The following is a 21,959-nucleotide window of genomic DNA, read 5'->3' as shown; positions in this document are numbered from 1 at the left end:
CAAGAAAATTGCTCAGCACTTGTTTTTCTCCTTTTGGGGTTCTCCTACAATAGTTTCTTCAGTCCAACTGCAAGGAATCTCTAGACCCTATCGACCCGTCACCGTCCCCTTTTGCTTTAGGGCAACAACGTCTCGACCCCGCAGACCACAGCTTGGCTCAAGAGGCGGGATCAAAAGAGGGCGCATCGCGGGGAGGGGGCGGACCCAGGAATTGGGCGTTACGAAACCTTCAGGAACAGACGGCCCCTCCTCGGAGGGGAGGGACCGAGGACCGGAGCCTAGTTCTCTGCAAGTCACATCGCTGGATCCTAGAACACAGCTCTTCCTGGCTTCTCTGACTGTGGCCGGGCCTCCGCAGCGCGCTCCGCCCGTGGCCCACAGCCCGGTTCGCTCTTCATCCAACGGCCCCGCGCGCCCGGCACACGGCCATGCCGTCCTACACCCGCGTGGCGCTGGTCACCGGGGCCAACAAGGGCATCGGCTTCGCCATCGCGCGCGACCTGTGCCGGCAGTTCCCGGGGGACGTGATGCTCACGGCGCGGGACGTAGAGCGGGGCCGGGCGGCTGTGCAGCAGCTGCAGGCCGAGGGCCTGAGCCCGCGCTTCCACCAGCTGGACATCGACGACCTGCAGAGCATCCGCGCCCTGCGCGCCTTCCTGCGCAAGGAGTACGGGGGGCTCAACGTGCTGGTCAACAACGCAGGCATCGCCTTCAAGAGTAGGTGTGGGGGGCGGGAGGTCCCCGGGCGCTCCGAGGGTGCGAGACAGTGAGCCGCATACGCCCCCTACCCGCCCACTTAAGTTATGGAAGGCAGAGCTCACCCCTCGGGATACACTCAGCTCTCGCCTCCCACGGCTGGTTCTCGCTTCCCACGGAGTCGCGGGAGCGGTTCGTTTAGCTCAAGACCCGCCCGGACGCCGGGCACAGTGCGCCCCGCCCGCCTACCGGCCTGTGCGGGCCCGAGCATGCCAGGGCTCGGACCCTCCCAGAACAGACAGCTGCTGAGGTTTGCAAGAGAATCGGTCTCCTGGGAGGGGACCACGCCCTGCTAAGCTCATCAGCTTTCGAATGCCAGAAACATTTTCTCTGCGAAGGGTCTCCAAACTCACTTTGGGCTTTCACTTTCCTTGAAAGGGCGCATTCATAGATGCGAGGAGGCATCTGCTCGGGACAGGAAGTGGGTCTCGGGAGCACGATTAGTGCGCACGTGCACGCGCTAGTGGACTTGAGAGAGCTTTTTTTTTTTTTTTTTTTTTTGGTACGCGGGCCTCTCACTGTTGTGGCCTCTCCCATTGCGGAGCACAGGCTCTGGATGCACAGACTCAGCGGCCATGGCTCACGGGCCCAGGTGCTCCGCGGCATGTGGGATCTTCCCGGACCGGGGCACGAACCCGTGTCCCCTGCATCGGCAGGCGGACTCTCAACCACTGCGCCACCAGGGAAGCCCTTGAGAGAGCTTTAATGGAGCTTTTTAATGGAGAGCTTTGATAGGCTCTGGCAAAAAAGGAAGCGAGCGTGGTTCCCACCCCCAGGGAAGCTTTGTTTGTTATCAAACATATATAAGTGTGGTCTGAAGTAGCACCTTCCTTTGGGGCCGGGGGGCGGGGCGCGGGAGGGAGGAGATCAAGGAGATTACTTCCTCTTATTATTCGAGTAAGAAAGTTATCGATCTGCCATGTGCTGCGGGTAGAAATAAACAGGCCAGCCTCACTTACAACCTAGTGGGGAAGAGAAATCCAAGAGGCAGAGCGGATGAAAACGAAGCATTGTGAAGCGTTAAATCTTCATCCCCCTGGCCTTGGGCCCTCGGCAGCGCCCTGCACCTGCAACTCGGTCTGCGGGCTTTCTGGGAGCGCAGGCGGGGGCGGGGGCGGGGGGCGACTGACAGCCCCCGGAGCCGACGGCTGGGGCATTGGTGGATAAATACCCGGCTTCCTGGAGGACATACGGAGGAACACTGACTTCAGCTGGAAGCTCCTGACCCCAGAGTGTGGGCTGTCGGCCAGCAGCGCCTGCCCCCTTGGACACTCGCTGGAATCGCAGAATCTCCATCCCCGCCACCACACGTGCTGCATTATAATCTGCATTTTAACAGAATCCCCAGGGGCCTCCTATGCCCATCCAAGACTGCGAACTTTGATCACTGCTGCTCAGAGTGTGGCTCGCAGACCAGTAGCTGTGGCGTCACCTGGGAACTGGTTAGAAATGCAAATTTTGGAGCCTCACCCCGGACCTTCAGGATCCCAAACTCTGGGGGCGGGGCCCAGAATGCTGTGTTCTAACAGGCCCCGCAGTTGCTTCCCACACACGCTCCAAGTTTGAGAACCACGGATCTCGTGGTTTAAAAATTGTTTTAAAGGTAGCTTGTTTGGGGGACTTTGGGGGACTTCGGGGGACTTCCCTGGTGGCGCAGTGGTTAAGAATCCACCTCCCAATGCAGGGGACACGGGTTCGAGCCCTCGTCCGGGAAGATCCCACATGCCATGGAGCAACTAAGCCCGTGCGCCACAACTATCGAGCCTGCGCTCTAGAGCCCCCCCCGCCGAGCCCGTGCTCCGCAACAAGAGAAGCCGCCCCAATGAGAAGCCCGCGCACCGAACGGAAGAGTAGCCCCTGGTCTCTGCAACTAGAGAAAGCCCTTCCGCAGCAACGAAGACCCAACGCAGCCAAAAATCAATAAATTTATTTGTTTTAAGTTAGCTGGTTTTGTCTTTCACTAGAGATAAGATCCACTTTGTCTTATGAATTTCAGGAGGAAATGCATGACTTTGTCTCCTTCTCTTTTTTGAAAGTTGATGATCCGACACCGTTTGACATTCAAGCTGAGATGTCACTGAAGACAAACTTTTTTGCCACGAGAAATGTCTGCAGGGAATTACTGCCCATAGTGAAACCTCATGGTAAGTCCAGCTTTGGGGACTGTCAGGTTGTCTCCCCTCGGCAAGGCGACCCACCCCCTGGGGTGGTGGCCGGGAGGGCTGTCCCCCAGGAATCACCCAGGGGTGCTATTTCTCTGTAGGGGGAAAAATAGAAAAGTGCATTGGGCCTCCCTGGTGGCGCAAGTGGTTGAGAGTCCGCCTGCCGATGCAGGGGATACGGGTTCGTGCCCCGGTCTGGGAGGATCCCATATGCCGCGGAGCGGCTGGGCCCGTGAGCCATGGCCGCTGAGCCTGCGCGTCCGGAGCCTGTGCTCCGCAACGGGGGAGGCCACAACAGTGAGAGGCCCGCATACCGCAAAAAAAAAAAAAAAAAAAAAAAAAAAAAAGAAAAGTGCATTATTTTCTCATAGTATCTGGCCCCTCATCCGAACATTTCAGCTTTATTGAAAGATATGTATATCCCACTCCAAGTTTATGGAAGAATTAATTCCCTTTTCCTCCAGAACTTGTATGTTTGTATGCATGCAGGCATGAGTGAACTTAGGCGTGTATAGATGCATGTATGTTTAGATACCTGATTCATTTGAAGTGTATCCTTGTGTAGGAAGGAGATGGATCTAAACGTACCATTTTCATATGGCTACCCAGTTGTTCCCTCAACATTTATGAAAAGTTCATCTTCTCCCCCACCTCCAAAAAGAAAGATGTGTATGATACATGGTGATGCTCTTGGGTCCCAAGTCATGAACTGAATCCTAGAAGGATAAGGTGTTTCAAGTCCCCAAAGGCCTCTTGCCTTTGAGCAACTTCAGTGAGACCTTCTCAATTCCCCAAGGTGGCCGGGCCTCACCCAGTTCACCTGGAGCTTGGGGAAAGTGTCTGTTCTCTCATTACTATGAATTTTCCTCTATTCCTTTCTTCTTGCACCAACCTTTGCCAAGCTGGTTCAGAGCATCCAAAAGAAACTTTTCTTTATTAGGAAATATCTTTCCCACACTTTCAAGTATTCAATGAATAACTTTTATTACTTTTCCCACAAACATTTATTGAGCGCCTACCATAATCCAGGCATTACTCTGGTGCTGGGAATACAGTGGTGAGTATTGTGGGCATAGACAGTCCTGTCCATGGAGCACAGAGTCCAGCGGGGAAGACCACTGCTGACAAACAACCCTAGCTGTGTAAATTACAACTGGGCTGGGAGGTGGGGAGAGAAGCCTTGCTTCCCTGAGGATTTTCTTTCCCAAGAAATCAACTGTGATTCTTAGGAAGAAGAACTCTCTGATTCTTACTAGAAACATGCTTTTCTTAATTTAACATTTTGAAGAAAGATCATCTCCAGTGCAAAAATATTTAAATTTATAAAGATGCATGGTGAGGGTTCCACCTGTCTGCCCCTCCCCATTCTCCACAGGTGATTCTTGTTACTGGTTTCTTAGTGGGATGGGATCATAGAAAGCTCACAGGTAGAGTTCAGGTACTGGCTCAAAGAAGCATTGGGTCCAGGGGCATGGAGTTGGTGAGTGTCCAGGGTCAAGGGGATGGAATTTTTAAATGCAAATCTAAGCAAAAATAAATGTATATATATATATATATTATATATATATAATATATATATATATAATATATATATATTATATGTATATTATACATATATATTATATATATATATATTTGCTTCCCTTTTTACAAAAAAAAGGACATTAAGAATAATGTTTGCCACCTTGCTTACTATATCTGGGGCCCTTATTCTTTTTTACAGCTGCATAGTATTCCATTGTAGCTGTGTCTTTTACCAAGTATCATGAAATCTTCTTCCTATGGATTTTAGAATCATAGAATTTGAAAGCTGCAAAGTATTGGAAAAAACTTACATTTTAAAGTACATTTATGGTATCTGTCTACACCTTCACTTTATAGAGAAGGAAACTGAGCCCCAGAGAAGTGAATACATCCAGGTAGTAATAGAGCTGGAAACAGTATCCCAGTTTCCTAACTTCACCCCTCAATCAAACCAGGATAATTAGTTCTAGTTAGGGAAGGATTATAGCGCCAAATGATTGTGAACCAACCATTTTGAAAGGTAAATGAAGTCTTTGGGGAGGGTGGGGCTCAGGGACCAACCCAGTGCTGGTGAATCACTGTCTTTAACCAGTTTTCTGTTACAGTAATTCCCAAAGCGGGAATCTTTGGTTTGCAACACATTGAGAACAGTGATGACTTTTCAATAAACGTCACCCTGGAGGGCAAAACGCTGAGCATCACTGCCCCTTGGTTTGTAGGGAGTCACTTTGTCCACATTCAAAGCTGATTTAAAAGCCACTCTTTATTTAGCTTTATAATATCACTTGAAAGAAAGTTATCCCGCTTGCTTATTGGTTCAAGATTGAGTGAATAGGTTAAGCAACTGTTAAGCCACTAGGGGGAGCTACTTGCCCACTCTTGCCGAAACGCAGTAGGGGTTATTTCCGGACCGGGAAGCCACCTGGACCTCAGCAAAGAGTGGTGGTGATGGTGTGGGCTGAGCCCTTTTCAGGGCTGACTGGGCTCATTTAGCTGTTGCAACTGTCACCCCTTGGCCTCTCCCCCGGGGGTGTGCCTTCAGATCAAAGAGGACGCCTCTTCCTCTTAGGAAGTTTTTTATTTCCATCGAAGGCATAGAGTAACTCCTGTAATTTGTTTTTTCTTTTCTTTCCTCCTTTCCCGTTTGAATTTAATTCCTTGTAGCAGCCAAGCGTTTGAGTACAAAGCTGCTTAGCAAGCAATGAAGAGCATAACTTCAGCAAAGCAGAATTCCTGGCCAAAATATTGAAGTGAATCTAATCATTAAAAAAAAAAAAATCATGCCAATCCAAACTGGGGGAAATACTATAAAATAATGGCTTAGAGTCTTTAAAAAGATCACTGTCAACTGCTCTAGTCTAAATAGACTAAAGAGATAGGACAACTAAATGCAATCCATTTATCCCTCCAGGGTCCATGCAATCCATTGGACCCAGGATGAAAACAAACAAAAAACCTATAAAGGAAGATTATTGAGACAATTAGGGACGTTTGAATATGGACTATAGTTTAGATAATAGTGTTGTACCATGCTTAACGTGATCCCATTTGCGGTTACGGAAGGGAAGGCCCTTCTGTATACTACAGTGTTTTAAGGTGAAGGTTTATGGTATCTGTCTACAATTAAGAGAAAGAGAAAGCAAATGTGGCAAAATGTTAACAACTGGTGAACTCAGCTGAAGGGTATATATATGGGTGTTTATTAAACCATTCTTGCAACTTCTCTGTAGGTTGCAAAGGTTTTCAAAGTTAAAAGTTGGGAAAGGGGCCTCCCTGTTGGCGCAAGTGGTTGAGAGTCCGCCTGCCGATGCAGGGGATGCGGGTTCATGCCCCGGTCTGGGAGGATCCCATATGCCGCGGAGCGGCTGGGCCCGTGAGCCATGGCCGCTGAGCCTGCGCGTCCGGAGCCTGCGCGTCCGGAGGCTGTGCTCCGCAACGGGGGAGGCCACGACAGTGAGAGGCCCGCATACCGCAAAAAAAAAAAAAAAAAAAAAGTTGGGAAAGAAATATGTTATTACCAGAGACAGACAGAGAGAAGGAAGGGAGGAAAGAATACACTGAAGAGTCTTGGGTCCCTGCAGGCTATGTGAGATGCTTATGTACAAAGACAGAGTGCGCGCATCTCCGTATGGGGCTGGGCCCCCAAGAATCTCCCAGCCTGTACACACCCCACCAACAAATGTGTACCTGTGGTGAAGGCCACTCAGAAAATGAAATAAAATCCAGTTATCCTGTTGGATGCAAAGAATATGGATTCAGGATAATATGTGAGAAAAGAACCCCCCAAATTTGGTGCTTTTTGATGTTTGATAAAGTGTGTAAATTCACACGTTCACTGGTTTGGGGATTTCTATCAACGCTTCAAATTATTTTCTAGTTTTTGGCCTTCATATTTTATTTTATGGACAGATCTGTCTCATTAGTAGCTGTGAATCATTGCTAATATGAATATTAACTCACTAATTATATTTAATTATTTGTTAACTATGGGCTAAAAAAAGCAATGAAAATCAAAACTGGGATGGAGAATCAACCCATTCCACATGTGAAAGTATCCATCATTAAGGATAGACAAGGGTCATTGGCAAGGGATTGCTTAGACCTGATTTTGGCACTCAGGGGTACAGAGGTGGCCCCAGGACCCTAGGAAATAATCTAAGGGCGAGGGTACTGTCCCCTGGAAAACAAGTTCACAAGTACCTGGAAATGTGTGTGTGTGTGTAGGAGGGTGTGTTTTATAAAACTACCTGGTGATTCTACTACAGACCTACCTTCTGCTCACCTAATGAATCACTGCTCTTTAGCCCCTGTTAATGACAGAAATGTGTTCTTCCTTTTGGGAGAACAAGGGACAAAAAGTTCAAACCCACTGGTGCATTCCTGAGGCATTTTTGAATGCCTTTGGAGGTTTTTTTTCAATGCCTTCTAGAATTTTTTTTTTTTTAAGGGCTTCAAATGCTTGGCTTTTTATTTATTTATTTATTAGATTTTTTTTTTTTTTTTTTTTTTTTTTTTTTTTTTTTTGCGGTACGCGGGCCTCTCACTGTTGTGGCCTCTCCCGTTGCGGAGCACGGACTCCGGACGCGCAGGCTCAGCGGCCATGGCTCACGGGCTCAGCCGCTCCGCGGCATGTGGGATCTTCGCGGACCGGGGCACGAACCCGTGTCCCCTCCATCAGCAGGCGGACTCTCAACCACTGCGCCACCAGGGAAGCCCTAGAATCATTTTTTAAATCAGCAAGTACACCTGCCCCATGACTCAATCATGTTTGTCAGTAGTCAACCAACGATTGTTTATTTGTGACATGCTTCTATATTTTTCTTATTCTGTTTCAGGCAGAGTGGTGAATGTCAGTAGTTTACAGGGTTGCAAAGCCCTTGAAAATTGCAGTGAAGATCTGCAGGAGAAGTTCCGATGTAAGACACTCACAGAGGAAGACCTGGTGGAGCTCATGAAAAAGTTCGTGGATGACACAAAAAATGAGGTGCATGAGAGGGAGGGCTGGCCCAACTCTGCGTATGGGGTGTCCAAACTGGGGGTCACGGTCTTATCGAGAATCCTGGCCCAGCGTCTGGATGAGAAGAGACAAGCGGACAGGATTCTGCTGAACGCATGCTGCCCCGGGTGGGTGAAGACGGACATGGTGGGGGCTCTCGGCTCCAGGACTGTGGAGGAGGGGGCTGAGACTCCCGTCTACTTGGCCCTCCTGCCTCCAGATGCCACCGAGCCTCACGGGCAGCTAGTCCGGGACAAAGTCGTCCAAAACTGGTGAATGTCTGCTTGGGCACTTGGGGCTTAATAAATGTTTGGGAAATGAATGAATTCTGGTGTTGTAGTCCGATTCTGTTTCTGTCCTTGCGGGGCGCCGATGAGAAAGTGTCTAGTTCTGGGACTTCCCTGGTGGTGCAGTGGTTAACAGTCTGCCTGCCAATGCAGGGGACACGGGTTCGAGCCCTGGTCCGGGAAGATCCCACATGCCGCAGAGCAACTAAGCCCCTGCGCCACAACTACTGAAGCCCGCACACCTAGAGCAAAACATTGCCTGGAATTGAGGCCCAAGAGTGGGCATTACTATCAAGTTCCCAGGTGCTGCTGGTATTGGGATGGCACTTAGAGAACCACTAGCCTCCTGAGAGGTCCCAGGGCTGCACAGTGGGTCCCAGCCACGTTCCAGGTGTTCCTTGCTGTTTCCAGGTTGTCGACTCTATAAGGATGGTGATTTATCCTTTTTTCTTAGTTCTGTAACCCTGCTTTATATCTCATTCTGTTTTCCCACATTTGAGTACATTGAAATTGGTTCTTACACTTATGGAGTTGTGTGGCTTGAGGGACTCGGGAGGAATGTCCTTATTTTGTTGGGTTAAGGTTTCTTCCGTAATAGGTTTTCCGTTTGGGTTTTGCATCCTGTGTTCTTCCCAGAACGTTTGCAAGGTTGCCCTACCACTCTTCATCTAGTTCATGCCTGGGCAACTTTGTCCAGACCATCTCTTTGCTCCGACACATGCAGATATTTTCTCCTTAACCTATTCTGCTCCCCTGTAAGGTACAGCCCAGGGTGGTTCTTCAGATGCCCCTCCCTGAGCCCCTTTTGCGGTCTCTCTGACAACAGGCAACTCCACTGCTTTCAAATGAGATTGGTTTTGCAACCAGCCTCCTGCGTTCTGGTTATACCCTGCAGAAAAAAGACCTGGCGACCAAAGGATCTTACGAAAGACAAGAAATATACTTGCAAAGAAAGTTTGCTAGGGAATCAAGACTTCAGAAGGAGTGGGTAGCCAAACAACAAAAATGCAACAGGTGCACGATGCACAAAATACAAAGGAAAGAAACCACAGATTTACCAAGTTGTGATGGGCTGTTCACAGTGGGAAACAGCAATTTTGTCACTCGATTATGACCACAAGGTTCACATCATATCTCCTGACAACAGCACTGCAGAAATAAGGGGTAATGGTGTTTTTCATTTGGAGATCAGTGAAGTATGGAAGTGCTGAAGGTTTCACTTATTTGGGGGACCAGGACTACACAGGTGACACTAGTATTTCTGGTCTATAACAGGGTGCAACGTATTTATTATTCTCGACTCTCTGACTTGCGATGGCAGCCTTGCAAAGTGTCTGTTCAGCTCTCACAACGCTCACACCACTTTTCCATCCACTTTGGGTAGAGGGAAGTCTGAACCCCACCCAGACTGCATTTCACTTCCTCTAGCCTCTCTATATTGCCTGATTAAGTCCCGCACGCTCTTATATTCGTCTCAGACCATAGCTCCTAAGATATTTTAATGACTTCTTGCCTGGTTCTACAAACATTTTAATGGCTTTCTATAAGTTTCCTGAATACCTTTCATACTCTGGACTTCTGCAGCCAGGCTCCAGACTCCTGTCAATGATGGGCAGAAGCCCAGGGACCATGGAACTCTTTCAGGCTCTGCCTGGTGGCGTCACAGACAGGAAATGCATGAGTAAACAGGCCAATTCCTTTGATCTCTTCTCCCTTTTTTGTCTCTAGCCATATCCCACCTTGACATTTTTTGGATCAGCAGGTAGCCCACTTAGAAGACCCCTAATTGTAAACTGCTGATCAGAATGGCATTTCTCATTTTTATGGAAAGGTCACTGGGGGCTCTTATTCGATGGTCTGCCCATCACCCTCTTCCCAAGAATTATCTCCTGGACCCATCCCCCCCTGCTCTTTCCCCATGTTTGCAGCTGCAGCAGCTGCAAGATGACTCTGTCCTGCTAGCCTCTGTTGACTGCTCCAGCTGTAGACCCTTCCTCTGAAGAGCAGGGCCAGCTGGACTGGATCAGGGGACACTCAGAGCTGCTACTGTGAGTGGCCATGCCCCACCCCACGTGGTCTAAGGAGGAAGCCAGGCATAGCCAGAGAAGGAGGAAATTGACTCTCAAGAAAAGCAGCTACATTGGGCTTCCCTGGTGGTGCAGTGGTTGTGAGTCCGCCTGCCGATGCAGGGGACACGGGTTTGTGTCCCGGTCCGGGAAGATCCCACCTGCCGCGGAGCGGCTGGGCCCGTGAGCCATGGCCGCTGAGCCTGCGCGTCAGGAGCCTGTGCTCCGCAACGGGAGAGGCCACAGCAGTGAGAGGCCCACGTACTGCAAAAAAAAAAAAAAAGAAAGAAAAGCAGCTACAGAGTGGCCCAAAGAGAGATGGCCCCCCTTCTCACAGTGGCATCCATTCCCCAGCTTCAGACCATCCTTGAGATCCTAGGTTCTAAGAGATGCTCTAGGAAACTCTGGTATCCTTTAAAGAAGTTTCCCTTTTCCTTAAGCTGGTTTGAAGTGACTTACTGTAGCTTGCAACCAAAAGGAATCTAACTAACAGAAGTGCATGAAAACATTTCATAGTATGCTGTAAAGGCAAAAATATCATGAAGTGAGAACCCACGGCGTGCTAGTCCATATGTCACGCTTAATACTTTCCTGACATTGTTTTACATAATTCTCACAACAGTCCTTTGAGGTAGGTATTAATGTCATTTTTTCAAGTGAGGAAATAAAGGCTTAGAGAGGCTGATTAACTTATTCAAGATCACGCAGCTAAGAGTCAAGAGTCAGAATTGGATCCAGGACTGTCTGAGAGAAAAATTCCTTGGTGCCTAGCACTTGGTACATCCAGCTTCACTATTACCAGTCTAAAGACCACAGGCAACTCCCTTGGTGTAAAAATTAAGGAAGATGATATATTGAATCTAAGGGATTTGTAAGCCATATGGTTATTAGATCCCCAAACCAGCCTCTGTGTGAACTTTTCCATAAAGTCGATACATGAAATACGGTTTTAAAGTGGCATATTTTATTATTTATTTATTTATTTATTTGGCCGTGCCACACGGCATGTGGGATCTTAGTTCCCCAACCAGGGATCGAACCTGCACCCTCTGCAGTGGAAGTGTGGAGTCCTAACTACTGGACTGCCAGGGAATTCCCTAAAGTGGCACATTTTAAATGGATTATCTCATACGTGTTTTTAGGCACCAAATGGTGCCAGAGATCCCATCCACATCAGTTTCTCTGATATACTTTTCTAGGTTGACACCCGTGTGGGAAACCCAAACACAGCATCAGCTTTAGACCTGGTCTGTAAACTTTGCCCTCGCCTACTGAACTGTAACAGGATTGTGACAGCCCGAGAGCCCAAACAGTGATACAGTGGAGATAAGGCAGGTGATAATGACGATCCTGACAAAGGTTTACTCCTTACTGCAAGTCAACCACAAAGTGGGAACAGCATCAACTACAGAACTATGCAAGATTTCTACACAGATGGGTGGAGAAGAGACGGGCTTGGAGGGTCACCAGTATCTGCACATGGAAACTCAGAATGAGTCTCCCTGGGCCAATCTTCCTAATAGGTGGGCCAGCCTGACCCATTTCCTCTGATTTACAGTTCTTTCTTCACTCTCAAAAGGGGTGAAATTCTGATTTAAATTAAATCTGAAGTGCCCTCATTCGTTTATTATTATGCAAGGAACCTATGCTATTTACATGTCTTAAACAGATGAACACAGCTCAGTACATCAAGGGTGACAAGACAGCTTGACCCAAGTAAACAGATCCTTGTAAGAATAAACTTTTAAATCTTAGTGCTGTACATTTACATATAATCCTGATTATAAATGGAGTTCTTTTAAGGGTTTACACTACCCTTGTTTGTCAAAGTTAATTTATATTAACCTCCCACACACCTGGCATTCTTCAGAGCTAGGTGACCTAACTATAAGGCAAGTGTATTATTTTATATAAATGCACTAGGACAAAGTTGTACATGTTGGTTTTGGCACAGACAAACTGATTCTCTCTCCTTAATGGTGGGTATAAGCAGTTCTTTTATCTCTGTTAGTTCAATGCCATGTGCAGTGTGGCTAGGATTTGAGAAACCTAAAAAAAAGAAAAGAAACACCTGTTTGTCAACTTTGTTTTTGTAAAAATGGAGTTTATCGCATCTTCATTAGGAAATCAATTTTCATGAAATTAATTATTTGTCTTGCAAATGCTCAATCCTTTAGTTTTCTTCTGTTTTTACTTTAAGACCATTCCTAGAATTGACCATTAGAGGATTTACATCTGGGACACTTGGTATATGCCAATTGGGTGGAGATGGAATAAGAATCAGAAGCCTGGCTGGTGAGAGGTCCAGCATCCCAAACTATTAAAACATTCTTGATGTTTGGGGGGAGGTGATAGATCCCCTCGGGAATCTGATACAAATTCTATACTCTTTCTCCAGAAACATACATAAACACAAAATATTCTACACAATTTCAGCGTGTTCATGGATTCCCCACTCCCACCCCCCAAACTCTTTCATGGATGGCCTAGCATTTATGAGCCCCAAACTAGGTCTGAAAATTCCCAGGGGACAGTGAGGGGTTAAATTGTTAGAGGCTTCCATAGAAATCACAACCTCAATCAACAGGTGGCACTGCTTTGGTTGGTTGGGAGCCTGAGCTGGTGCACTCAGGATGCTCAGGTGAAATTTGCCTGAGTCCCGTCATCAGGTGCTTCTTGCTCTGCAGCTGTCAGGCCAGGTTGGGTGCGTCTGGACTGTCCAGGTCCGAAGGCTCCTGAGGATGACAGGAGGGGTTAGAGTTTATCTGGAAACATGAATGCTCTTTAGACTTGATGTGAGGTCTCCTTTCTGAGCCAGAGCCCACAGCAAGAAGCTCATTCCAGGAATTATCCACCTCACCTTCTCAGATGCCAAGGGTCGGAAAAGTGCAGCCTGTGGGACCGGCGCACCTTACCAGGGTCCCCAAACCTCCAGCGGCCCGAACGTGTACAGAAGGGTTCATTTCGCTTCCTCCCCGAGAGTCTGGGTGTAGTCCCGATGGCCAAGTGCCATGGAGCCCACCTTTCTCGGGTCCATCGGTTCTCCTTGTCTGTAACTCCAAACCTCTCCTTGGGCCAGCTGATTCACTGACCGACGTCCCCTTCCATTTGGGTGTGTCGGGGGAAGACCCAGATGAGAGACGGAGCCAAACCTACCCCCAACCTGTGCTATGCCTCCCCAGAAGCAGACCCGCGGCGAGGGCGGGAGCTAGTTGTTCTCGCTGAGAGCGACGCCCACCGCCGGGAAGCTGCGGGAGACTTGAGGTGGGAGCCCCGCGCTCTAGAGTCCGCGTTCAGGACCCGCCCCCGCGCGCTGAGGACCCGTCCCCGGGACCCACCCCGCCAGCCGACGTACCGCCTCCTGGTCCCGCCCCCCAAGCCAAGGGTCCGTCTTCCGGGCCCTGCCCCGAGCGTCGAGGACACTCCCCGGCCTCTGCCCCACTCACCGAGGGCTCTCCCTTAGCCCCGCCCCCCCACGCGCCGAGGGCCCGCCTCTCCGCCCTGCCTCGTCCCGTCCGCAGAGAAGCCCCTCCTTTGGCCTCGCCCCTATACGCCAAGGGCCCGCCTCCCGGCCCAGCCCTTCTAGGCTCCGCCCCACGCACCGAGGGTCCGCCCTTATCCCCGCCCCCAAGCGTCTAAGATCCGCCCCCCGGCCCGCCCAGTGTCCTGGAGCCGCGGCCGCTGTGGCTCGGGCGCTGCGCTTCCTCCGCCGTCCTGGCTCTCGGCCGCGCCGCAACTGCCGATCGTTTAACCCTTCGCGTCCAGCTCGGCCCCTCCGCGCCTCCCGTGGGCGCGCCCGCCGAGAAAGGCCGCCGCCGCCGGTAAGTCGGGCCGGCGCCTTCGGCCGCCAGGCGAAGCCGAGGTAGCCGGGGCGTCTCCTCTTGGGGGTCCGCGAGCGGCGGGTGCGTCCTCCCCGGGTGCACAGGGTTCGGGCGGCGCCTTGGAGGCGGGCCCGGTGTGCAGGTGGCTCCCCCAAGCGCGGCCGGGGCCCGCCGGCGCTCGCTGCTGCAGTGCGGGGGCGGCCTTAGCGAGGCCGCTAGTGGGCGTGGGCTCCGGCCCCGGCCCCGCAAGGGGCAGCCCGGGAGGCTGAGCGGGGTCCCCTCCCAGTTCCCCGGGCTCCCTGCAGCGAAGGAAGAGCGGCCGGGCCCGGCGCGGCCTCTTGTCCAGCAGGTGGAGGTCAGGTGGGTCACGGCCCGGCCGCCCCTCACCGCGGCCGGCGGATGCCGAAGCCTCGGCTTTGTTTGCTCGCGGTCCTGGTCGGGGAGCGGGGCTAGGGATCGAGACCTTTATAAGATGAAGGCTTTCCTGTTAAGGGAAGACCCCCCCAAGTCTTCCCGACTGTCCGCAGGAGAAGGGATCCCAGCCGCAGTGCGCGCTCAGCCGCCTGGCCCCTCCGTCTTGCAGGATTGCCAGCTGCTGCCTTCCTGGATGGTCTTTTACCAACTCAGTGCCGCTGCTTATGGAGTCTGTTACCCTCAGGTGTTTCCCTAACCTGGGACAGCTGTCCTACACTTGGGAGAATCTTGGCAGGATATTTTGGTAGGGCAGTGGAGGCGCTCCTCTCCCCCCAGAGCCTTCTCCCATTATGTGTCTTACATTTTTGCCACCTCAATTTAATTACCACTCTGAAAGACCCGATTCAAAATCATGTGCCCTACAGTTGATTCAACCACTTGCAGATGAGTGTTTCTGTGCTGTGATTAAGGATCATTATCTACTGATAAGTGTTCTGGCTCATGGAAGGGTGACTGACACTTTTCACTCACCTATGTTTTCATCTAACTCGGAAACGGTCCTTCGTGTAAACATCTTTAATACTAACTTCTTTTGGATCTAGACAGTTGATTTTTCACTCAAACTTGTTTTCCTAAGAAATTAAGAATGGTTAAGGTGAGAGATTCCCAACTGACATTTTCCATTTTCTGGAGGATTCGTCTGGTCTGATACACTTGTTTATACGACTACTCCTTTGGGTGTAATTGTTAGGAGGCTGTAGAACTCTATCAGTCTTACTGAGCTATTGAGTCTCTCACAGAAAAGGTATCCAGAGTAGATTGCAAAATCATTGTCAAAAGAGCTCTATAAGGGCTGCACTATTAATTTTACCTGTAGCTTAATGTAGTCGAGGCTCTGTGGCACCTGGCTGGCCTGAGCTGGAGTCCTAATTCCGCCAGTTGTTTGCTATGTGACCCCAGCAATTTTCTGGAGGGCCTGATTCCCAGTATCCTCATCTGGAGGCTGATAATACCCATCTCTTAGGACTCTTGTGTGTTGCATGAGAGAAATACATGCAGAAATGATAGATTTGCCAAGCCCCCCCAGAAGACTCGCTTACTAGCATAGTATCAAGTGCCCCATATTTTGAAATAAAAGAGCTTGCATATTTCCAAACTTCTCACCAGTGCTGTTAGTTACGTTGAATAGTACTTTCTTCTTATAACCAACCATAACATTGAACTGCTCCAGTTACCTGCTCTTACCTGGCTGACGCCTTCCTAACCATGAGCAGTGGTACCCCTTTGCCACCTCCCCTCCTAAACACATGTTATCGCTGACCAGGCTCTCTTCCTGCTAACAAGCGCCCACACCTGTGGACTTTGAGGACGTCTCTGCTGGTAGCTGGGCTTCCTCTGCACTTCTTGCCAGCATCACTCTGTTACATCAGCCCACCCTCCGTCACTGTGCCACATTAAATTGAAATTACGTGTTTAGGTATTTCCTCTTTTATTAGGCTCTGAACTGTGAGAGTAGAACCCTGCCTTGTTCATGTTTCTTTCTCCAGTGCGTAGACACCTAATACAGTGAGCAGCCTGCATGGAGTATTGCAGTGGTTCAGAGACACGGGATTTCAGACCTGTACATTTCCTGGAATTAAAAAAAAAAAAACTTATGGACTGTTGGGATGTACTAAAGTCTTATCTCTTTACTTGGCAAAACAAACTACACCTCTCATTACCATCCTTGATATTTTCAAAAAGTATGAAGGCTATTATTTCAGAAAAAGGGACAGGCCTTTCCAAGAATGAGCAGGCAGTCTTACTGTGTGCCTATGCATAGCACAGTATATTTTTGCAGAGAGGCCCAGCATGTGCAAAGGCTCTGTGGTAGAATGAGTTGTCTTAGGACAAGCAGAGTGCCTTGAGGAGAGTCAGGTGGAGCCCTGTAGGCCACAGAGTGGGGTGGGGGGAGTGTGGACTTACTGTAGGCTAAATGGGAAGAGTTTAAACATGGTGGGGAAGTGCTTTATGTTTTAAGAGGACTTGGAGTGCTGTGTGAAAGTACACTGGAGAGGGGCAAGAGTGAAGGAGAACCCTTAGGAAGCTTCTGCAGGCTTGCAGGAGAAAGGTGGCTTGCACAGTGGAGAGTCCACGGGTATTTTGGAAGAAGAGCCAACAGGACTTGGGTTGAGTGTGACAGGTGAAGAGAAGGAAGAGTCCAGGACGATGTTGAAGTTCCCATAGATGGCGGGGCCCCTTTCTGAGGAAAAAAAGACTGGAGAAGGAGCAGGTTGAGCAGATAGAATCAAGAGTAGAGGGTTTTTTAACACGAAAGCAACTTAAATGTCTATTGACGGATGAATGTATAAAGAAGATATGGTGTATATACACACAATGGAATATTACGCAGCCATAGAAAAGAATGAAATAATGCCATTTTTAGCAACGTGGGTGGACCTAGAGATTATCATACTAAGTGAAGTAAGTCAGAAAGAGACAAATACTATATGATATCACTTCTATGTGGAACCTAAAATATGACACAAATGAACGTATCTACGAAACAGAAACAGACTCACAGACATAGAGAACAGACTTGTGGTTGCCAAGGAGGAGGGGAGGTAGGGGAGGGATGGGGTGGGAGTTTGGGATTAGCAGATGCAAACTATTTTATAGAGAATGGATAAACAATAAGGTCCTACTGTATAACACAGGGAACTATATTCCATATCCTGTAATAAACTATATTAGAAAAGAAAAAACAAAGAGGGTTTTTCAAAAACAGTGTTATTGAGGTATAATTTACAGACCATAAAATTCATTCATTGAAATATACTGTTCAGTGATTTTTAGTAAATTTACAGAGGTGTGCAGACATCACCATAATCCAATTTTAGCACATTTCCATTACCCCCCAAAAGAACCCTTGTGCCCATTTGCAGATACTCCCCTGTTCGTACTCCCCACCCTAGGCAACCACTATCTAATCTACTTGCACCTCTACAGATTGGCCTATTCTGAGCATTTCATATAGATGGAATCATACAATATGTGGCCTTTTATGACTGGCTTCTTCCCCTAAGCTTGTATTTTCCAGGTTCATCCACCTCGTCACATGTTTCAGGACTCTTCCTTCTCATCGCTGAATAGCGTGCCATCGTGTGGCTAGACCACGTTTTGTTGATGGACACTCGAGTGTCTAGTTTGGGATGCACCTGGTTTGAGACAACGCGTGCCATATCCGGGTGGAGAAGTCAAGGAAACATTTGCATGAATTTGGGCCTTGGAGGGGGAGGTTCGGGAGGTTATAAATCTGTGGGTCATGAGCATGAAGATGGTATTTGTTAGTTAAAGGAACGGAGAGATCATTGAGAGGAGAGAGAGAGAGAGAGGGCCCCAGCTTGGTGCCTGGGAATGCCAGCATTTGGCAGTCGCGTAGAGGAGGATGGGCCTGCCGAGAAGGTACAGCAGAGATGTCGGTGGGCCAGAGGAGTGTGGGCAGACAGGAGGCTGTTTGGAGAAGGAGGAAGTGGCCTGCTGCACAGTCCTCCTGAGAGGTGAATGAGGAAACAGGGTCCACTGACGTTGGCAACGGGAAAGTTGTGTTGGCCTTAAGAAGACTGCAATGGGCCCAGAGCAATCGAATGTGAAGTAGAAGATATCATGGGAGTTTTACAGCCTCACTGTGGCCAGTAAATGAAAGATTGAGGCTTAAACATCATGATGTCCCTGCAGTTCAGTTTCTTCTGTCTGTGATATCTGGCTTTTTATTTGACGGACTACATGTAGCTTGGTGAGCCAACTAACGCCAACTCAGGGGATTTAATCATGTCACCATTGCTCCGTATTTCTCCTTTTAGACCACGTATTAGTGAGATATTACTTAGGTTCATAAATCAAACAGGATCGTGTTTGGTTGTGAGTAACAGAAAACTTGATTGAACGGCGGCTTAAATTAGCTCTTATGTGCAAAAAACAGTAAGTCCAGGGGCAGAGTGTCCAGGGTTGGTATGGCACTTTCTTAAAGCCATCTGGGGCCTCAGCTGCTCTGTCCTTCCACTTATGCAGGGAAGCCATGCCTTAAAGATGGCTCTCTCCTCGTGGTTGCAAGATGTGGCTTCAGCTCCAACATCAAACCTTTGTTTCAGGCAGAAAGAAGGGGAAAGGTGGAGGACAACAGGCCAGAAGAGTCCCCCACCAGCAGCTTCTATTTGTCCAGCCCTGTCATACGGCCACCTAGCTGTAAGGGAGGCTGGGAACTATAGTGCCGCCCTGAGCAAAATGAGGGTTCTCCTAGTGTGGAAAAGGGGGCAAGGAATTTGGTGTGGGTGCCTGCCACACTTTAAATAGATCTTAGTCAGATGAAGACTAAAGAAGGGAGGCAAGTGGAAACCCTAAGGCATCACTTTTGAGAAAACATTGGAGTATGGAGCTTGGCGACAAGTCAAGGGAACGATTCGACATTTCCACGCCTTGTGGAGTGCTTTTCAGAGCTGTAACTTGTTTGAATAGACTGATGGCTTGACCTTCAGATTTTGTTTGAAATGAAGGAGTAAAAACAAAACTTAAGCATGTATTTCTATATGTTATAATGTATAAATGGTGGATGTTTTCAAAAAGGCAAATCTGCAGCATCTCATGTTGTTTCCTTTTGTCACACTGGGGATGAGAAGAAAAGGAAATGGTTGCTGTTGGCATCAGGCTCGGGTCGTCGATGTCTCAGGCTTTGCAGTAGCTGCAGTGGTTCATATATAATGAATGCATCTAGCCACAGAAAAAAAAAAAAAAGAAAGAATCCATCAAAGAATATACAAGGGCCAGAATAAAATGATGACTGCTTGGGCCCTGGTGTGACACACCTCCGTGCAGACTGCTCACCCAGGGGCATAGAGCTGTCGGGGGCCTGGCAGATAATTGGCACTTAGTAAATGAACAGGCACGCAGTGGGTTTCTGGCACCACTACTGGCAGACGCTTCACCCTTAGGTCCTTTTTTTCCTCCTGGTTTTCTTGTAGAATATTTCCAATCCGCTCTCCGAGTCTAGTTGTAGACGATTGGATTGCTAAACCAACTGTTCAGTTGAGACCATAGATCTGCTTCTCCTTAGGTTTTGTAAATGCCCTATGCTGGGGGCGATCGCCTGCGTTGAGAATTACCCGTCAGCAACAACATGCAGTTAGCCACTTTGTGACTTTGCTCCCAGAATTCCTTTTGTCCACTGAGTGGAACCCTAGCCTTTTACTTCTTTCTGCTCTGTCCATTTGTCTCCCTCAGAGTCCAGGAGGGCCGGAACCGTTTATCTTTTATCTACCATCGTGCCTGGCTCAGCAGCCTTGCTAAATATTTGAGTTGGATCGCCCAGCACGTTTGTGCGTAGGAACGTTTGTGGCCGTGTGTCCTCTGGGACTCTGGGCTGGGAAAGCTTTTCATCCTCAAAGAGCTGCCTCATTTGTTTATTCACTGATTCCCTCTTAGATACCTTCTCTGCTGCGAGAATGGATCCAGAAGAGCAGGAGCTATTGAATGATTACAGATACAGAAATTACTCTTCTGTGATCGAAAAGGCTTTAAGAAATTTTGAGTCCTCCAGTGAATGGGCGGATCTCATATCCTCACTGGGCAAGCTCAACAAGGTATGCGGGGCAGGGAGTGTTTGGATTGCAGGGAGGTGGGGACACAGCTGTCCTTTTATTATTTCAAGGACTTGTCTTTTTAATATTACACTACACGCTGATTACAGCCATTAGATAAGAAGAAACACCCATAATTCTGTCACGCAGAGTTACCCACTATTAACCTATTGGTGTACGTACCTCCCCTTTCAGCCCTTTTTGTCTGAGCGTAGACGTGTAGTGTGGGTATAGTCAATAGAACAGCTGAACAGTCTGTTTTCTCAACAATATTTAGGTCTGAACAAGAGAAATTGATAAATTATCCAGTGATTCAAAGATGAATTGTCCTTCGTGTACTGCTTAGGATTATTATGGCTTTTTCTTCTCCAGTCTACTCTTTTCACCATTTTACTGCAGACTGGTAACTCCTAGAAGAATAAAGGATGAAATAATTACGGAAATCTGCCCAGAAATTGTGCATGTGTTTGGACAAGGGAAAAGGGGTTGCGTCTGAGAAAACCAAAACTGTTCGCCTGGGGGCTTGACCTCGTGTTCTGTGTATGGGGACCATTGTATTGTTCCATCCTGCCCAGAAGGAGGGTGACACAGTGATGCCCAAACACTCAGGTAACCACTGTGACCTGTAGGAAGAAGATAGCTGGGCTCGAAGAGGCTGTGCCTGGCTCCGTTACTGTCTGGCCAGGGCTCCTGGCTGTGATACCTGACTTTGGAGCCCGAGTGCCATATGGGAGCTGGGAGATGCCCAGCCTAGTCTGGGAGGTCCCCATTCCCCAGGTAACACACACCAGGCGACTCTAACAAACCTCGCTAAAGAGAAAGAATTTGTCCGTTTACCTCTTCAAGGGACCAGGGTAGGGGGAGTGAGAATGTGAGCAGCCTGACCACGGGGGCAGCGCCTGGGCAGCCGTCCAGCACCAACCGCCTGCAAGCAGCTATCAGCACCCACAGATGGCAAAGAGGAGATAGGCAGTTATTACAGGCAGTGGCCGGGAAACTGCACGGTCTCTGCAAAGTGTATTTACAACATGTGAACATCACGGCTGGTGCTGGCTGGGGTGGAGACGTATAATAAAACAGCAAATAAGAGCTTGAGAGTGCTTTGGCTGTAGAGCTCTGACTCAGGACTTTTTCTAGCTGAAGATAACATTCACTGTCTTAAACGAAGGTGGGTTGCCTTTTCAGGGGAAAGCGAGAAGCCCTGGAATGGGACTTGGACAGCTTCGGGTTCTTCTAGATGTTTCTCTGTTTCAGTACTTGACTCTCCTGGAATCTGAAAACAACGTACTTGGGCTTCCATGGTGGCGCAGTGGTTGAGAGTCCGCCTGCCGATGCAGGGGACACGGGTTCGTGCCCCAGTCCGGGAAGATCCCACATGCCGCAGAGCGGCTGGGCCCGTGAGCCATGGCCGCTGAGCCTGCGCGTCCGGAGCCTTTGCTCCGCAATGGGTGAAGCCACAGCAGTGAGAGGCCTGCGTACTGCAAAAAAAAAAAAAAAAAAAAAAAGTTAAAACAACGTACTTTTGGGGAGAGGGGGGTGTGTTCATTATTTTTTTGTTGAGTTAAAATTCATGTAACATAAAATTTACTGTTCAGCCATTTTAAAGTGTATGGTTAAATGGCTTTTAGTACATTCATGATGTTGTGCAGCCATCACCACTATCTAGTTCTAGGACATGTTCACCACCCCAAAGGAAACCCTCTCCGTTACTCCGCTTCCCCTGTCCCTGTCCACCACTAATCTACTTCCTGTGTCTATGAGTATTTCATACAAAAGGACTGGCACAATAATGTGATATTTTGTGTTGGGCTTCTTTCACTT

The 21,959-nt window shown here is 48.8% G+C and overlaps 2 protein-coding genes across 2 annotated transcripts in view; both read left to right on the top strand.

Moving 5' to 3' along the window:
- Nucleotides 1-251: 251 nt before the first annotated feature.
- Nucleotides 252-8,264, top strand: LOC132490926 (carbonyl reductase [NADPH] 3). Its single transcript, XM_060099735.1, has 3 exons — nt 252-717; nt 2,793-2,900; nt 7,778-8,264. The coding sequence occupies exons 1-3, from the start codon at nt 429-431 to the stop codon at nt 8,212-8,214; spliced, it is 834 nt and encodes a 277-aa protein (XP_059955718.1). The 5' UTR covers nt 252-428; the 3' UTR covers nt 8,215-8,264.
- A 5,767-nt stretch (nt 8,265-14,031) lies between these two features.
- The window catches only part of DOP1B (DOP1 leucine zipper like protein B), a 107,937-nt gene continuing 100,009 nt past the window's right edge, over nt 14,032-21,959 (top strand). The window contains exons 1-2 of the mRNA XM_060099734.1: nt 14,032-14,112; nt 19,984-20,141. Coding sequence (XP_059955717.1) covers nt 20,004-20,141 — 138 coding nt within the window. The 5' untranslated portion in view covers nt 14,032-14,112; nt 19,984-20,003. The remainder of the gene's footprint in view (nt 14,113-19,983; nt 20,142-21,959) is intronic.

Source organism: Mesoplodon densirostris, chromosome 5 (genome assembly GCF_025265405.1).
Source record: "Mesoplodon densirostris isolate mMesDen1 chromosome 5, mMesDen1 primary haplotype, whole genome shotgun sequence".
Classification (NCBI taxonomy): domain Eukaryota; kingdom Metazoa; phylum Chordata; class Mammalia; order Artiodactyla; family Ziphiidae; genus Mesoplodon; species Mesoplodon densirostris.
This window is presented reverse-complemented; position numbering and strand designations above follow the sequence as displayed.

Coding starts and splice junctions, on each gene's coding strand:
- LOC132490926 (XM_060099735.1), top strand. CDS start 429: ATGCCGTCCTACACCCGCGTGGCGCTGGTCACCGGGGCCAACAAGGGC. Junction 718..2,792: donor CGCAGGCATCGCCTTCAAGA/GTAGGTGTGGGG, acceptor CTTTTTTGAAAG/TTGATGATCCGACACCGTTT. Junction 2,901..7,777: donor GCCCATAGTGAAACCTCATG/GTAAGTCCAGCT, acceptor ATTCTGTTTCAG/GCAGAGTGGTGAATGTCAGT.